The following is a 17,583-nucleotide window of genomic DNA, read 5'->3' on the forward strand; positions in this document are numbered from 1 at the left end:
GAAGGAAAATGTCAACTTCATTATAATTATATGGGACCATTGTCCTATATGTAGTCAATAATTCAAAATGTCACATTGTCTATAAAGACTATTTTTAAAATACATATATAATTTGAACTGAATAAAAGGATTTATTCAAAGCATATTCATTAGTATTTTATACATAATTAGCCCCCAATATTTACCATATTTGCTGAAATAGAAGTTCAGTGAACACTTGAATCAGGTAACTTTTTATTTTCAAGGAAAAAGCCCATTACCATATGGTTAAAAAAATCTTTAATATACATGCAACAAATATAGTACATCAAGGCAACAAAATGTACATGGAAAGATAGACATAAGTCAGCATTCTTTGTGGAGTTCTGAAAAAGAAACACTACCACTGAAAATTAAAGGTTGAGACATACACTGTTTACTCATGCAAACATTTACAAACTGCATCAAGTTGGAAGCGAAATGTAGAAACTTGGATTTCACAGTAGCAGATGAACTTTATATCAAGGGCTCCAAGTACGGAGGGGGAGCCATGACTCCCAGGTGTCATTTCTCAGCCTGCGGGGTTGCAGCACGGATACGTGCACAAACTAGTGTTTCTACCAGACAAATCTGAAAAAGTGTACCAACGTGGGAACCTTGTATTCCCTTCTACCTTATAAAAATGTATGAAAAGATCTCAACAAGGCTTTAATATATGAAAGAATCATAAATGTCAGGTGAGAGCAGGTCGTGATGATAAAGCACTAAATATTGTGATGGTTCCTAGGGAAGTAGAGGCTCCCACGACCAGCCTAAAATTCCCAAAGTTCTCCTGATGAGTCCTCCTGCAGGCCCCGCTGTCCTCATCTGCTGTCCTTCACACTAATTAAAAGTGGCTTTGGACACTGTATTCTTAATATGGTGTACTTAATTCAGAGCAGATGGAGGTGCTGTTTCTCCAGAATGTAAGCATTTGCAGAAGTATTAAAGCCTTCATCTCTAATCCTTCAGCTACAGGAAGAAGCTCTCAGTGTGTTCCGACCCATCCAATCCCCATCAATCACAAGCTTCCAGGCCTCGTCTGCCCCTGAAATGACATCTGAACTGCTTCACATGGAAGACTGGCCACACTACTATTGATTGCTTTATATTCCACATTATGAGACTAAGCTCCAAGCATTTCTGAGAACCTCCCACCCCTACACTTTGGACACAAGGAATGAGCGAGTGAGTTCAGCTCTCCTCAGACAGCTTTTTTAAAAGGAGGAATACGCTTCTTACATGTCATAGCTGCTAGGTTAAAATATAAAATTAACAAACAAAAATACCACATGAAGTTTCCAATTAATATTGTGACTTCTTCATGTAAACAGCATATAAAACTTCTTTGGCACACTTGTTTTTCCTCAAATTACTATTGAAAATATACTTCATACATTTTCATTTTCAATATGGTGGAATTTTTAGGGACACAGGTAGCTGTTTCAAAGGCTACAAAAAGATCTGAAACATGGCTATTTAAAGAAAACCAGTTTTCCTATGAACATATAGGATTTTGAAAACACTAATATCAGTTTGAAAATGAGGTCATGGCATAACGGTAATGGCTGTGAGACATCGAGATATAATCCACTGCTGTACACAGAGGAAAAAAGAGCACTGTAGTTCAGACACATACTCACAGTCAGAAAGCTGGTCACTCAGGAGGTCCTCACTTAAAAGCTAATCGAATCCTTAATTAAACTTGAAACTTCTAATGTAAGTAACACATTCCCAACATGTCCTACATTTTGAAATGTTTCCAGCTTCTCAGGCACACCTGATCATATTTGAAAACTGATAACTTTAAAAGAAAATCTTGGGAAAATAATTCTAAGAAATGTATTTGTTTTCTTAGATATAAAATGCTTTTCCTATATACCTTACAAATTAAGTTATCAACTGCCTAAAAAGGCGTATTTCTACAAAATTTATGAAATGCTAAAAGTTGGTACGAAATGATAAATGATAAAAGAAAAACTAAAAGAGCCACTGTGCTGCTGCAGCTGAGAGCCTTCCTCTGTACAAGCATATTGCGTAGACACCAGAGCTTAGGAAATATTTAATGAAATTTGTTAGTTGTCTTTTGTGCAAATCTAACCGCCAAATGAAGGAGTGAAGAAAACAAAAACAAAAACAAAAACAAAAACTAAGCTTAAGTGTCTGGAATAAAACCTGGACCTGGTCTCTGGACACCAAGACACCTTTGAACAAATATATAAAAATCAGTTGAATAGCAACTGTGTACAGTTTATAATGGATTCAGACAATCTTTGTAAGATTTTTAAAAAGCCTATTCAATCTTAAACATCCTCAGTGACAAATGTGAGATTTTAAAAAAGAAAAATAGCAGGACTACTATGCTTTTCCCTCAGAACTTTACATGGGCAGGACTGAAATCTCCAAACAACAAAATGCCACGCATGTACCAGAATATAAAATTTCAAAGATCCCTCTGGCAGCCAAAACTTATGTAAACAGAATATTTACAATACAGAGACTTTGGGTTTTTATGCAGTCCTTCAGGATGGAGTCAGGCCTGGACTTGTCATCTCCGTGGTGGGGCTGGCAAGGCAGTCATTGGATTTTAGGCTTGTTAGGGACTTGTAGCTTGCCACTGACGTTAGCGACCCACAAAGACCAAGCAGTGAGGGGGTATCTTCTTTACCTGGAAGTTAAGATAAAATCACACAAAAGTAAGGGTCTTCAAGAACCACACGAAGACCATAAAAACACAGGACTCTCCCATAGCTTCTAAGGTGGTGAAAACATAGCCATGCAGTGAAACACACTTCACCGTTCAGCAGTTTTTTGCTTTGTTTTGTTTTTTTAAGATTTATTTTTATTAATTTATTCTTGTTACATCTCAATGGTTATCCCATCCCTTGTATCCTCCCATTCTTCCCTCCCTCCCATTTTCCCCTTATTCCCCTCCCCTATGACTGTTCCTGAGGGGGATTTCCTCCCCCTGTATGTGCTCATAGGGTATCAAGTCTCTTGGAGGGGGAGACCTGATGGCATTCAGAGGAAGGATAGCAGGTTACCATCAGCAGTTTTAACATCACCTTTAAAAGCATTAGGTATGTGTGCTTCTCTTAGCGCTTGGTACAGAAGTTTGAGATAATGCACTTTTGAGACAAAATGGAAAGTTTACTTTTTATTTACATACTTATTTATTAAGATAGGACTCTTTATGTCACCTTAGGTGTACCGGAGCTCACTAGGTAGACCAGGGTGACCTCAAATTCAGAGCTCTCCCACCTTTCCCTCCTAAGTGCACCACCATGCTTACCCTTTGTTTTGAGAACATGTTCACACTTAATCATCCAATAACGAGAAAAGAATACTCAACTAGTAACAGGAAGTGTGGCAGGTGAGAGACGGCGGGAAGCCTGTGCACACAGGACGAAGTGCACTAGAGACAAGCGTATCCTGATCAGACGTTATTCACTTGCTGCCTATTTACTCAGTGTCTCCTGTGTACTGGATCCGAGTTTTAATCACAGCTTTGTTTTGTGTGTGTGTGTGTGTGTGTGTGTGTGTGTGTGTGTGTGAGAGAGAGAGAGAGAGAGAGAGAGAGAGAGAGAGAGAGTGTGTGTGTGTGTGTGTGTGTGTGTGTGTGTGTGCTCGAGCGCCACAGAGGGTGTGAAAAGACAACGTTCAGGAGGCGGTAGCGTCTCCTTCCACTAAACATCCCCAATAAAGAGCGGGCCACGAAGAAGCACTCGAATTAAGCCTTCCTGACCAGTCTGAGTGCTGGGGTGAGCTCTCAGCAGCCGGAGTGGTGTGAGACCCTGCCTAAACAATAAATAAACGATGCTGGGGAAACTATAAGCAACTGAAGTCATTTTTATTCCTTTTAACAAGAAGATAAGGAAAAAGAGTAATTTTTTAAAAATGGATGCTTAAAAATCTAAAACAAGCAATGAAAGATCAGAAATAAAAACAAATTGAGAAAATAATTTAGTGTATAATATAATCCAAAATAATGGCATACTTAGAAGTTAATAACAAAATAATTATACACTTAAAATTTTCTACGATATGTCGTCTACTCTGGAGAGACTACATAGACAAAGGCAACTCTCAGGCCTACTGAGAGAAACCTCCTTACAGTGAATGGGAGTGATGCTGAGATCTGCAATAGTACAAGATGTTGAGAATAAAAAGAGGTAAGGGCTCATCTCTGATGAAGACATTTATAGCAGCCCTTAAAGGGCCAGGTACAGTTACAGAGGGGGAGCAGGAAGTGTATAAGAACCAGAAAGTAGAGAGAAGGTCTGTGAAATGCCAGCTTCTAAGCACACCATCGTCAAAGCAATGGCAGACTCTGAGCAATTGTGTCTGCTGGCACTGCAACCACACAGGCCGGGACACCCTAACAGTCAGTGAGGAAGGAGCTCAAGCACTTATTGTTGATCTATTAGCTACTACTGGATTCTGAGGAGAAGAGGTGTAGCATCCAGTTATATCGCCCCTGGTGAGCACACCGGGCTCTGATGAATAACAGGGTCACACAGAAAGCCCTAGTTAAAGTCTGTGGGACACAAAACAAGAGTAATGAATATGGGAAAACATTTGTAAGGAAGAGGAGGGGCTTGCAGGTCTGGGAGGAAAAGGAGAGGCTGAAGGGGTAGCCAGAGCACATTAAAACATGTATAAAATGTCAATGAACACAATCTATTAGTTAATAATAAATACAATTTAATTATGCCTAATATTTATTTATTTGCATGTGTGCACGTGTGGAGGACATGTCTGTAATACCAGACTCCAGAGGCAGAGTCAAAGGGACTACAAGTTTAAAGCTAGTATGGGCTACAAAAGAATACTTTGTTCTTAAATAACAATAAGTAAATCTACTCACAAATACCAAAGCCGTTTCCTTGCTGTCTTAGTCAGGGTTTCTATTGCTGTGATGATACCTCATGACCAAAAGCAATTTGGGGACGAAAGGGTTTCTTTGGCTTACACTTCCACATCATAGTTCATCCTGACTGAAGGAAGTCAGGGCAGGAACTCCAACAGGGCAGGAGCCTGGAGGCAGCAGCTGATGCAGAGGCCATGGAGGAGTGCTGCTTCCTGGCTTGCTCAGCCTCCTTCTTTATAAGACCCAGGACCACAAGCCCGGGGATGGCACCACCCACAATGGGCTGGACCTTCCCCACCAGTCACTGTTTAAGAAAATGCCCTATAGGTTTCCCTACTGCCCAAACTTACATAGGCATTTTTCTTATTAATTACTTTATTTAATCACTTTACAGCCCCCTCCCTCCTCTTCTACTCAGAGAAGGGAAGCCCCGCCCCCATCGGTACCCACCCACCCTGGCACAACTTAATTGCGGTTCTCTCCTCTCAAATGACTTTAGCTTGTGCGGAGTTGGCATGAAAGCAGCTAGCACACTTACCTTCACAGATGAAATTCAAGGACTCTTGTTTCCCGTCTCCTTCTTGTGAGTGGCTGGGATCCAGTGAGGCCTGAGAAAGGCTAACTTCTGCTGATAACTGGTCAAGGCTTTGGTAACTTTTCCTGAAAGTAAGGATAAAAAAATTTTTTAAAAAATTTCTTCTTACAAAAGAGATCATCTTTTGATAGTACTCAGTACATTTATACTGCATTAAAATTGTGGCTAATTTTCTCACATCTTCCCTAAATTTTGCCTTTATCATGGTATCTGTGTGATTTCCATTGTACTTTCCTCCCTACCTACTTTGAAAGCTTATCTATTTTGTTCACTGAAAAACAGAAAAGAGTAATAATTTTTCGAGCAAATTAGTGCTACCAAATTGATTATCTATTGTCCAGATAATTAAAACAGAAACTTTTGGTTGGGTTATTATAGTTTTAAAATAGGAGCAGAAAGCCTAAAGAATGCTGCCATTATAGAAGCAAACGTAAGTCGCAAGTCTAGGACAGCCAAGGCTACACAGTGAAACCCTGTCTCAAAACAAAACAAAAAACCAAAAAGTAACAATAACAAAAAAGAACAGCCTGGTCTACACTGCAAGTCCAGGACAGCCAAGGCTACACAGATAAACTCTGTCTTGAAAACCCCCCCCCAAAAAAAAAACTCAAAAAAAAAAAAAGAAGAAAAGGAAGAGGAGGAGGAGGAAGAGGAGAAGAAGCCAATGCTTAATTTAATAGTGACCTATTGTCTCAAGCACTTAGGAGTTCTTCAGTGCCCTGAGATACTCACTGACAACTGCTTTGCAACAAAACAGTATCCTACATCCTTGTAATTTAAAAGTTTAGAAATGTTGACTCATAGATATCTACTGTGCTAACATACCATCAAGATAATTAATCCCCTTCCCTCACCCAATTGGTGTTTTAAGGCCCTTTGAATTAATGCTAATTACTAAAAATAATTATATCAGAGGATACTTCAGTTAGAAATGAAAAGTCAACAAAAGCTTATTATTAATCTTTCCTCAAATTTAGTTTTCAGGATTTGGCCAACAAAAAAATATATTCAGGTTTGGTGCCCTTCGCAGTTCATGTAAAAATTAGAATTGAGCATCATGTATGAATGAAAGTGGACTAAGAAAAATAGGGTTTTCAAGCTGAAAGTCTTTCATAAGGTAGTCATATCCTACATAAAATCCACAGATATTTATTTTATAATAATATTTACAGGAAAGCACATATGAATTAAATGATGCCTTTTGTAATTGTCTGTATGTATATAACCTGTATGTATATGACCAGGTTCACCCTGGTCATATCTGGTAAACGTACATATATTAAAATATTTTAAAATGCTGGGTATAGTGGCACATTGCCTTTAATTTCAGCACTTGGAAGACAGAAGCAAGTAGATTTCTGTGAGTTCAAAGCAGCCTGGTCTACAAAGCATGCTCAACTACAGCTATACAGCAAGACCCTGTCTCAAAGAAAAAGTTTTGAGTACTTATGTCCAGATATTATGCTAGCCAGGACTCTTAACTAGAACAAGGAGGAAATGGAAAAATATTTCTTTACTAAAAGTAGATTGTATATTAATTTAATAACAACTTGAATGAAAATCACATTAATAATAACAAACAAAACAATAATAACAACAAAAGGCAGAGATCAATAAGTTTACTAAAATAATAATTACTTTAAGTTGGTTGGTATTTATTTCTCATTAATCTTATTAAGATAAAATTTTATAGGCTGCCATAGTGATGGAGTACATTTATCAGGAATCCATTTTTCTCTCTCAGAAATGAAGAATGAGAAGGCAGAATGACTTTACTAACTTACAATGCAAACAGTAGTCTCAATTCATAATATGACTTCTCAAATGTTTGTGTATAAAAATTCTTAATTATACTTTTATATCAGGTTATTTCTGATATAGCAGACAATGCTTTTATAAGCTCCATGCTATACAATAAAGTAAAACCTAATACTTATAAAGCACATGGTACATGCTAAAACACAATGCTATACACTTACATTATAAACATATATATGTATGAGCATATGTAGACATACAAAAGTTTATTCAATACTTAAAAGTACCTTAGGAAGTTAGATTACTGATACTTCTATTCTGTTGAAAGGAAACAGGGTCACACATAGAGTAAACAATTATAGCAGTTTTCCTTTGGACCAAACTGTTCCCCTAACTACTGTCACCTCCACCATAGCATCAGAAGGAAAGGCCTGCCTTCTTATTTTATTAGATCTTCTCAAAAAGCAGTTTCATTTGCTGAGACAGACCCTGAGAATTGTATTTAATGATTCTATCCCTGTAAATTTTACTTGGTTTTCATTAAAATTATATTTTCTTAGGTACAGAGGATGTTAAAAACATGTGTTTTTGAGGTTTTTTTGTTTTTGTTTTTATTTGTGTGTGTATGTGTGTGTGTGTGTGTGTGTGTGTGTGTGTGTGTGTGTGTGTATGTACCTGTGCACATACAAGCACAGAGCAGGCCTTTACATGCATTTCTCTATAGGCCTCTTTACCTTACCTGAGACTGGGATTCTCCCTGAAATGGGGACTCGCTGTTTCAGCAAAGCTGGCACTTGAAATCCAGCCCCACCCTGTGCTTGGGTTACAATGTGCCATGTCCAGATTTCAGTGTGAGTGCTGGGGATTCAAACTCGGCCATCACGCTTACACACCAAGCAAGCACGTTTACTCACTAAGCTATTTTCCTAGCCTTAGAACACAAGACTCTACTGAATAAATTTAGACATTTCTTCACAAATTATTTTCTATGTTCAGCATACAGAATTCTTGCTTTTAAACTGTTGACTTAAGATGAGTTTCTGACACTTTTCATTATAGGAAATGTGTTAATATTTTTAAATTAAAAATTATATGCAGAAACATTTAAAAATACTCATAAGCAAAACACAGGGCTTTATTGAGTACTGTAATCATGGAGCTTGGCAGCACATATTTGCAATAATCTGCAGGCCTGCAGCTTCCTAAAGGGAGGAAACTTTGAAGGAGGTCCTGAGAATAACACGCCCGATGAGCTTCCCACATAGCAAATCCAAACTCTTGTTCTGCCTTTTTCTCTAATTCTTCACAGTAACTATCCTTGAGTTGATAGTTGCTACTTAATCAAATGAAAAGGATTTCTTATAGTGAAACAGAATTTAGAAGTCATAATGCTTTAAAACAACAAACACTTCACCTGAAATTAAACACTTTATCCATGAGTCATCAGTGGCAGTACCTTACTCTACCATCATGAGATTTAAATCTACACAGAGATATATAAGCTAATCCGTATTGTTTTTCAGAACAGAACTTTTAAAATGTAAGTAGTTTACTTTCACAAAAGTGAGAACCCAAAACGGCAAGAAGCATATATTCTGACAACACAAAGACTTGTAGTTTAATACCTGTCAGTATGTTATATATAATCTAAGCTCGTAAGAATGGTATCATTCACTGTGAGTTCAAGGCCAGCGGTCTACAAAGCGAGTCCAGGATAGCCAAGGCTACACAGAGAAACCCTGTCTCAAAAAAAAAAAAAAAAAACCAAAAAAAAAAAAGAATGGTATCATATGTCATAGGCAGTCCTATCTCAGTCAATGATCACAAATAACAATATTGTTTTACATTATATATTTGCTCAAAGTGTGTTCTATAGTCAGTAATTCCTATTATCTGGTAGTCACTGTATGATGCGCAGAGGGGAATGAATATTATCCGCAGGAAGAAAAAAATCATGGGCGTGATCACTACAATCCAAAGACTAAGTAACAAGGAGGGCGCAAGGGGCGCCATGGATCTCCCTGGGAAGGGGAAATAGAACAGACTCTGCATGTGGTCTGGAGGGTGGTACACACAGAGAGAGAGAGTGTGTGTATGGAAAGAGACGACTGGGACTGTAGGGCATTTGGGGGTGATGTAGAAATCCAGTGCAGTGGGAACCTCCTGGAACTTATGAGGGTGACCCTAGGAAGGACTCCTAGTAACGGAGGATATGGAACATGAACCAGCCAAGCCTTCAGTGGCGGGACTGGGACACCAATGAAGCCACAAAACCTTTGACTTACAACTTGTCCTGCCTGCATGATGTGCTGGGGCTCTGGTGGCTCAGAGATTGTGGGAGTGGCCAACCAATGGTCTAACTTGAGGCCCATGCCTGACAGTGCCTAGACGGCCAGGAACTGAAAGGTGGATAGGCCAGAGACTTAAGGGTAACACCAAACATGATAGAAACAACAACAACAACAACAGGAACCAAAGTCCATAAAATGACTCCTAATGATGTTCTGCTATACTCATAGATTGGGTTGCCTGGCCCAATTGTCATCAGAGAGGCTTTCTGCAGCTGATAGGAGCAGATGTAGAGAGCCACAGCCATACATTTGGTGGACCTTGAGGAACCCAGTGGAAGAGGGGTAGGGATCGTAGGGTAAATAAAGGACACCAGGAGAAATGACCCACACAATCAACTAAGCAGGGCTCATAGGGGCTCACAGAGATTGAAGGGCAAAGCATAGAGCCTGCGTGGGTCTGCACTAGGTCCTTTGCATATCCATTTTGGTTGTTTAGCTTGGGTTTTTGTGGGACTCCTAACAGTGGGAATGGGGAAGAGGTGTCCCTGGCTTTTTTGCCTGCTCTTGGGACTCTTTTCCTTCTACAAGGTTGCCTCCTGCAGCCGTTATATAAGGGTTTGTGCCACTCTTATTGTATCTTATTTTTCCATGTATGGTTGATATCCCAGGAAAACCTCCATTTCTGAAGGGAAATGGAAGAACAGTGGATTTCGGGAAGAAGGAAGGCGTGTGTGTGGGCGGGCTGGGAAGATTAGAAAGAGAGTAGGCTGTGGTTGGGATGTACTGTATGGAGAAGAATAAAGAAAAAAGGAAAAGAAAACATATGCATGATATTCACAGGCATAGGCATGCACATGGAGACAGAGAAGCTATTTTAAATTCTTGCTTTTCATAGGGATATATTTAATAATACAGTTGTCAGGGCTGGAGAGATGCTCAGCTGTTAACAGCATTGGCTGCTCTTCCAGAGGATCCAGGTTCAATTCCCAGCACCCACATGGCAGCTCACAACTGTTTATAACTGTAGTTCCAGAAGATCTGGCACCCTCACACCAACATACATGTATACAACGCACACAAAAAATAATACTACATTTATAAAAATACAATTGTCATCTACTATAGCAGAGTATCTACAGTCTATGAAATCTACTCAAATTAACATAGGGATTCGGGGAAAACTTGATGGGGAACAATCCATATATGTTAGGTTGAGTCTCAACATAGAAATTCTGAAATATTTTTGCAGCCTCAGTGCCTTAGAGATCATAACTGCACAAATATTTGAAAAAAACACACATGGGAAGAATCCTAAAACATGTAAAGTAAGAGCTCTTGAGAGAGACTGAAAAACTAATTAGATCATGAAAAGCATATGAAGTCAGGACTCTCGTAATTTTGCAATCTGAGTGGCAGCCAAATTGAGAGCCAATGATACATTTAAGGTTAAAAAATATCTTAAGAGGGGGTGGGTAAATGTGGCTGAGCAGGTAAAGGTGCTTACCACTAAGTCTGAAAACCTGAGCTTGATCCCAGGGAGCTGCCTGGTGGGAAGAGAGAATTGCCTCCCACACCCACACCCACACCCACACCCACACAAGCTAAATAAATCCTAAATATATAAAGAAATGTTTAAAAAGTTTAAGAAGAAAATAGAAACACGATGCTGATGAATATGAGCTTTTGGTATAAGAATCAGTGAGATGGGAGCTCCACAAGGAGACCAATGGAGCCAACAAATCTGGGCAGGGGAGGGGAGGGAAGGGAGACTTGCAGAGACTGATGCACCAACAAGGCCCGTGCATGGTGAGGACCTAGACCCGCTGCTCACATGTAGTAGGTAGGCAGCACAGTCTCCTTGTGGGGCCATAATATGGGGAGTGGGGGCTGCCTTTGACACGGACTCTGGTGCCCACTTGTTGATCACTTCCCCCCAATGGGGTGGTGTTGCCAGGACACAGAGGAAGAGGATACAGGAGGTCCAGATGAGACTTGATAAGCTGCAGTCAGATGACAGGGGAGAAGGGCTCTCCCTTTCTGAGGACTAGGGGAGGGGGGAGGGGGGAGGGAGGAAGAGAGTGGGAGTGGGAGGAGATGAGGGAGGGGGCTACAATTGGGTTGTAAAGTGAATAAATTAAAACTTAAAAATAAAAAAGAAGGAGTGAGGTAGGCAATACTGTAACAAGATGTAGTAACAGATACTGAGCTCAGGTGACACAGACTTCACTTCTAAAGAGGGCAGTAAAACAAAACTTACAGGAAACAAAAAGTAAACACTTATTGTATTATGTATTAAGAAAACACACCTAGAATACTTAGTTCTTGTTGAGTTTTTACTGTGAACTTAATGTCTGTACCATTTTTTTTTCCTGGAGACACTATGCAAGATTGGCTGGCCCAGAGCCAGTCTCAATTCACAGAGCTCCACCTGCCTCTGCCTCCCAAGTGCTGGAACTAAACGTGTGTGCCACTCACCACCCCTGGCTTTATCAATTTTACCACACTGCCAAGTCTGAAATAAAGAAAATGATTTAACATCTAGCAGGGCTTATGTTGCTATGACCACTTAATGAAGAAATGAGCTAGAAGCAGTATATTTAAAGTACAAGTAATAAAAACAAAAGGCAGCTCTTCTGTCGTGGGAAGGGTTTTTCTGTGGTTACAGATCTTAACCCAGTTATCCAGTAGCTCAATGTAAAAATAAAAACAAGACCAACAAGTTAATTAAATCAGAACTATTTGTGAATTAACTAAGCAGGAGGCCGTAAGTCAGAGGCCTTTCTAGTAACGAAGTGTAACAGTCCGTTCCTGTTCAAGCTGAAACCTAACTTAGGCCCATGCTTTTTAGTAACAACAAGGCAAGCTTCAGCCAACCCCAGGGGGACAACTTTTCACATCACCCCTACATAAGACCAGTGCCTCCTCTCTCTATGCCCAAGTGAGGTTCATGCTTAAGCACAACGAATCCAAAGATGCGTCTACTCTGCTCTTTGCTCCCTTCGTAAAGCTACGGCTTCTGCAGCTGGGTGGGGTGAATTTGTTCTGAGTGCTGCCTGATTCACAAATGTGCTGGTAGCTCAAATAAGCGCTGTTAGGCCTAACTTGTCCTAAGTCTTGCTTCTGACACTCTTCTTGAATACACCTTAGGCTAGCTGGTAGGACAATCACACGGATCTCTAGGCATTGTACCTCCCTCGCAGGAGAAATTTACTAAACCAAAACTACTGAGCTGTAGGCCCAGCTATCAAAAGAGCGAGACCTAGCCACGCCCCCACATTATGTGTAGGCTCTGGTAAATGGCGAAAAGCTTTGCTTACTTTTAAACACGATTTATAGAAAGCTCCCTAACCTGAAATTCTGGACTTCCATGTTTAAATGAGGTAGTGGGAATTGCATATTCATTCGGAACTACTTAGAATGAATGGAATTTCTGTAAGATTCAGAAAGCAGGCCTTGGAATGTGAGATAGGCACATACTTCTTTTTATATGTAAGACTAAATAAAGAAAATAAATCACACCAGCTATTGATGCTCACTGAGAAGCTAGTACATGCAGGATGATGCACTAGACCGTTAGACAGGCCCTACTCTTGGTATTGTAAATATAGAAAGAGAAAGTTAAGGGAAGGAAGCATCACTCACGGTCACACAAAAATCAGTTAGCAGTGGCTACTGACAACCACTGAATTTGAACTCCTGGATCAGATTCCTCCGTGCTATACCACACCTGAACACATTTTGCTGAGGAATAGCAGGGACATCTAAAAATAGTAAGAACATATGAGGGCAAGTCAAGTTCACAGGATAATATTAGAAAAGAGTACTTTCCTTCCTCAGCGGATATGGGTGTCAAGACATACACACTCTGAGCTCATGCTGAACAGGGGAACAAGGCTGTTCCCTTGTGTTTGTGAAGACCAAAATCACTTGGAGTGTTGCAATATTGCTTTGTAAATAAGTTACCATTACACATGCAGAGAGAGAGAGAGCGAGAGAGAGAGCGAGAGAGAGAGAGAGAGAGAGAGAGAGAGAGAGAGAGAGAGAGAGAGAGTGTGTGTGTGTGTGTGTATACATGACACACTTCGGGTTCTTTATTAACTCCTCAATAGGTATATTTGTGGGCAGGTAAGAGTAGACATCTGGCTAAAATATTTTACCTCCTTTATTTTTCTTATCTTTTTACAATGATGTGGATATTGGAAAGAAAACACTGTAACTTAGCAGATTTAATGTAGTTACCGTGTGTGTGTGTGTGTGTGTGTGTGTGTGTGTGTGTGTGTGTGTGTATCATGGGTGCACATAGGTGCACGTGGTTGGTGGTCTGAGGCCAACTTTGGATACTACTCCACAAGAGTTGTCCACCTTGTTTTTGAAAAAGGACCTAAAGGCTTACCAATTAGGCTGGGCTAGTTGGCCGGCCAGTGAGACCCAAGGATCTATTTGATTCTCTTTCCCCAAGATTGGGATTACAAGTACTGGCCACCACATCCAGGTTTTTTTAAACATGGAAACTAGGTCCTCATGCTGCCACATTCAACAAATGACTGAGCTCTGCCCACCACTCCTGTCACAATAGTAAGCATGTGTGCATGACACATGCATGTATATATATTTATGTGTTTATGTACCTCTAGGTTCACATGCATATTTTTGAGGCAAGGTCTCTCACTAAACCTGGAGCTCTTGGATTGAACAAAACTAGCTGGTCTGTGGGTTCTAAGATCTTCCATCTTTGCCTCTCCAGTGTTAAGATTACAGGTATGAACCACCACTGGCTTTTTATATGGGTGAGGGGATCCCAATTTGGGTCCTCACATTTGAACATGAAGTAATTTATCAACCAAGCCATATCCCCTGCTTATCTCTGCAAACTGAAGAGCCTCTCATGGGTCACATATAAAATATACAATATATTTCTATAAATTACGTCTTAATCGTAAATTTGAAATTCAAATATTGATTTATCGATTCAGAAAGGTAAAGTTATACTTGGTATAGGATAGAGCTGCTGTAAACACACACACACACACACACACACACACACACACACACACACACACACACACACAATCATCTGTGTGTGTGTGTGTATAAAGGAACTCTGTGCTAATCTATGAGAGGCCCAAAGCCAACACCTTGAGTCATACTAAGAAATACTTTACTAGATGAAAAGAACTTTTCTGATTTATTCCAAAGTCTGCTCACCTGTACTTGTCTCTAACAATCAATGAGACAAGAAAAAGCTCGTTTCTAGTCCTACTTTTAATAACAGAAGGTCAAATCTGATTTGAATCCTGTCTTTGATAAGCAACATCATAAAAGAATATGGAAGTTATGTGTTTGCTAAAACATGTCTGTTTGAGTCAAGAAGCAGAAAACCAAGATGAATGCCAGCCAGCCAGAAATATAAGGCGACTCATTACCTAACAGGGCAGCATAAGAAACACAGGTAGGAATGTGTTACTGCCATGGACCTCTAAGCACAGGAACTCTAAAGAAGAGCAGACAAAGGAAGGAAGGGAGAGAGGGAGGGAGGAAAAAAAGAGTAAACAGAAATGGAAAAGATAAAAATAAAATGGGCTGGGAGAGAAGAATATTAGGGAGAAAAGTTAGAAATTTAATTGCAGAAAAAATATAGTGGAAACCAATGATTAAAATGGAAAAGTGTTAAAGTCCAAAAGACGCTAATATGATTTGATTTTCAAAATGATTTTTCAGCTCATTCAAAACTGAGACATTCTGACCAAATAGAAGTCTGAACATTAGGACAAAGAAGCTATGGCCCAAAAGTTGAGTGACTATATTATATAGCTTCTAAAAATTAGGTTGGTCAAGATGAACAAAATTCAAATCCAGAGAACTTTAAACTTTTATATACTTTTAGGAGATAGACTATAGTATCTTTTTCCTTCATATTTTTACTTTTTATTTTTAATTTGTTCACTTTACATGCCAATTGTAGCCCCCTCTCTCATCGCCTCCTAGTTCCATCCCTCCTTCCTCAGCAGTCGCCCTCCTTTATACAGAAGACAAACAGTCTGGGAAAGAAATTAGGGAAACAACACCCTTCACAATAGCCACAAACAATATAAAGTACGCTGGTGTAACTCTAACCAAGCAAGTGAAAGCCTTGTATGAAAAAGACTACCAATCTGAAGAAAGAAATTAGAGAAGATATCAGAAGATGGAAAGATCTCCCATGCTCGTGGATCAGTAGGATTAACATAGTGAAAATGGCCATCCTCGTCGCTCGTGCCACCGAAGGACAAGAAGCTCATGGAGGTTAAACTTGGAGAGCTGCCAAGCTGGATCCTGATGCGGAATTTCACCCCCAGTGGGATTGCAGGAGCCTTCCGGGGAGGTTATGACTGGTACTACAGCAAGTACATTAATGTTTGGAAAGGCAGCATCTCGGGGATCACCATGGTGCTGGCAGCCTATGTGGTTTTCAGCTACTGCATTTCTTACAAGGAGCTCAAACACGAGTGGCGATGGAAGTACCACTGAGGGGTCACCACGGAGGGCACGCATGCCTGACAGCCCCGCCCATGAGGAATTCCACTGTGGCGGACTCTTTATATCCTGACAACTAGTGTCCAATAAAAGGTTTCTGACTGGTTAAAAAAAAAATGGCCATCCTACCAAAAGCAATCTACAGATTCAATGCAATTCCCATCAAAATGCAAACACAATTTTTTTTTTTACAGAACTTGAAAGAACAATTATCAACTTCATATGAAAAAACAAAAAGCCCAGAAAAGCTAACACAATTCTATACTAAAAAAAAAAGATTTTCTGTAGGTATCTCCATCCCTGATCTCAAGCTGTACTACCCAGCAACAGTAAGATAAACTGCATGGTACTGGCATAGAAACAGACAGGTGGATCAAGGAAATTGAATCAAAGACCCCAAAATAAACCCACACACCTATAGATACTTGGCTTTTGACAGAGAAGCCAAAACAATACAATAGAAAACAGATAGCATCTTCAACAAATGGTGCTGGTCTAACTGGATGTCTACATGTAGGAAAATTCAAACAGACCATTATTTATCACCCTGCACAAAACTCAAGTCCAAGTGGATTAAAGATCTCAACATAAAACCAGACACACTAAATCTGTTAGAAGAAAAATTGGGGAAGAGGCTTGAACTCATTGGTACAGAAGACAACTTCCTGAACAGACACCAACAGCTCAGGCTCTAAGATCAACAATTAATAAATGGGACCTAAAGAAACTGAAAAGCTTCTGTAAGGCAAAGGACACTGTCAACAGAACAAAACAACAGCCTACAGACTAGAAAAAGATATTCACCAACCCTACATCTGATAGGGTTAAATATATATAAGGAACTCAAGAAACTAAAAACCACTAAACCAAATAATCCAATTAAAAAATAAGGTACTGAACTAAACAGAGAATTCTCAACAGAGGAATATCAAACGGCTGAGAAATACTTAAAGAAATGCTCAATGTCCCTAGTCACCACAGAGTACGGAAATCAAAACGACTCTGAGATTCCATCTTACACCTATCAGAATGACTAATATAAAAAACTCAAGTGACAGCACATGCTGGCAAGGATGTGGAGAAAGGGGAACACTCCTCCATTGCTGGTGGGAGTGCAAATTTGTACAATCACTTTGGAAATCAATATGGCAATTTCTCAGAAAATTGGAAATAGTTCTACCTCAAGACCCAGCCATATCACTCTTGAGTATAGACCCAAAAGATACAACAAGGACATTTGTTCAACTATGTTCATAGTAGCCTTATTTGTAATAGCCAGAATCTGGATACAACCTAGATGTCACTTAACCAAAGAATGGATAAAGAAACTGTGGTACATTTATACAATGGAATACTACTCAGCTATTAAAAACAAGGAAATCTTGAAATTTGCAGGCAAATGGATAGACCTAGAAAAGATCATCCTGAGCCAGATAACCCAGACCCAGAAAGACACCATTGGTATATACTCACTTGTAAGTGGATATTAACCACATAATACAGGATAACCACACTACAATACACAGACTGAAAGAAGC

General features: G+C 39.7%; 2 protein-coding genes across 4 annotated transcripts in view; one reads left to right on the forward strand and one right to left on the reverse strand.

Annotated features, from left to right (window-relative positions):
* Window positions 1–262: 262 nt before the first annotated feature.
* RUNDC3B (RUN domain containing 3B) overlaps window positions 263–17,583 on the reverse strand; it is a 136,687-nt gene continuing 119,366 nt past the window's right edge. For all 3 annotated transcript variants that reach the window (XM_084785453.1, XM_084785452.1, XM_084785454.1), the window contains 2 exons: window positions 5,427–5,548; window positions 263–2,686 (listed from right to left, as the gene is read on the reverse strand). In XM_084785453.1, coding sequence (XP_084641579.1) covers window positions 2,541–2,686; window positions 5,427–5,548 — 268 coding nt within the window. In that variant the 3' untranslated portion in view covers window positions 263–2,540. The remainder of the gene's footprint in view (window positions 2,687–5,426; window positions 5,549–17,583) is intronic.
* On the forward strand, window positions 15,770–16,162 carry LOC311599033 (ATP synthase subunit f, mitochondrial-like; the record flags this gene model as incomplete). The annotated part of the gene is made up of 1 exon (XM_084784721.1): window positions 15,770–16,162. A coding segment is annotated over one exon (270 nt), but the record flags the coding sequence as incomplete, so codon positions are not given.

This window comes from Acomys minous, assembly GCF_964271855.1.
Source record: "Acomys minous genome assembly, chromosome: 6".
NCBI lineage: Eukaryota > Metazoa > Chordata > Mammalia > Rodentia > Muridae > Acomys > Acomys minous.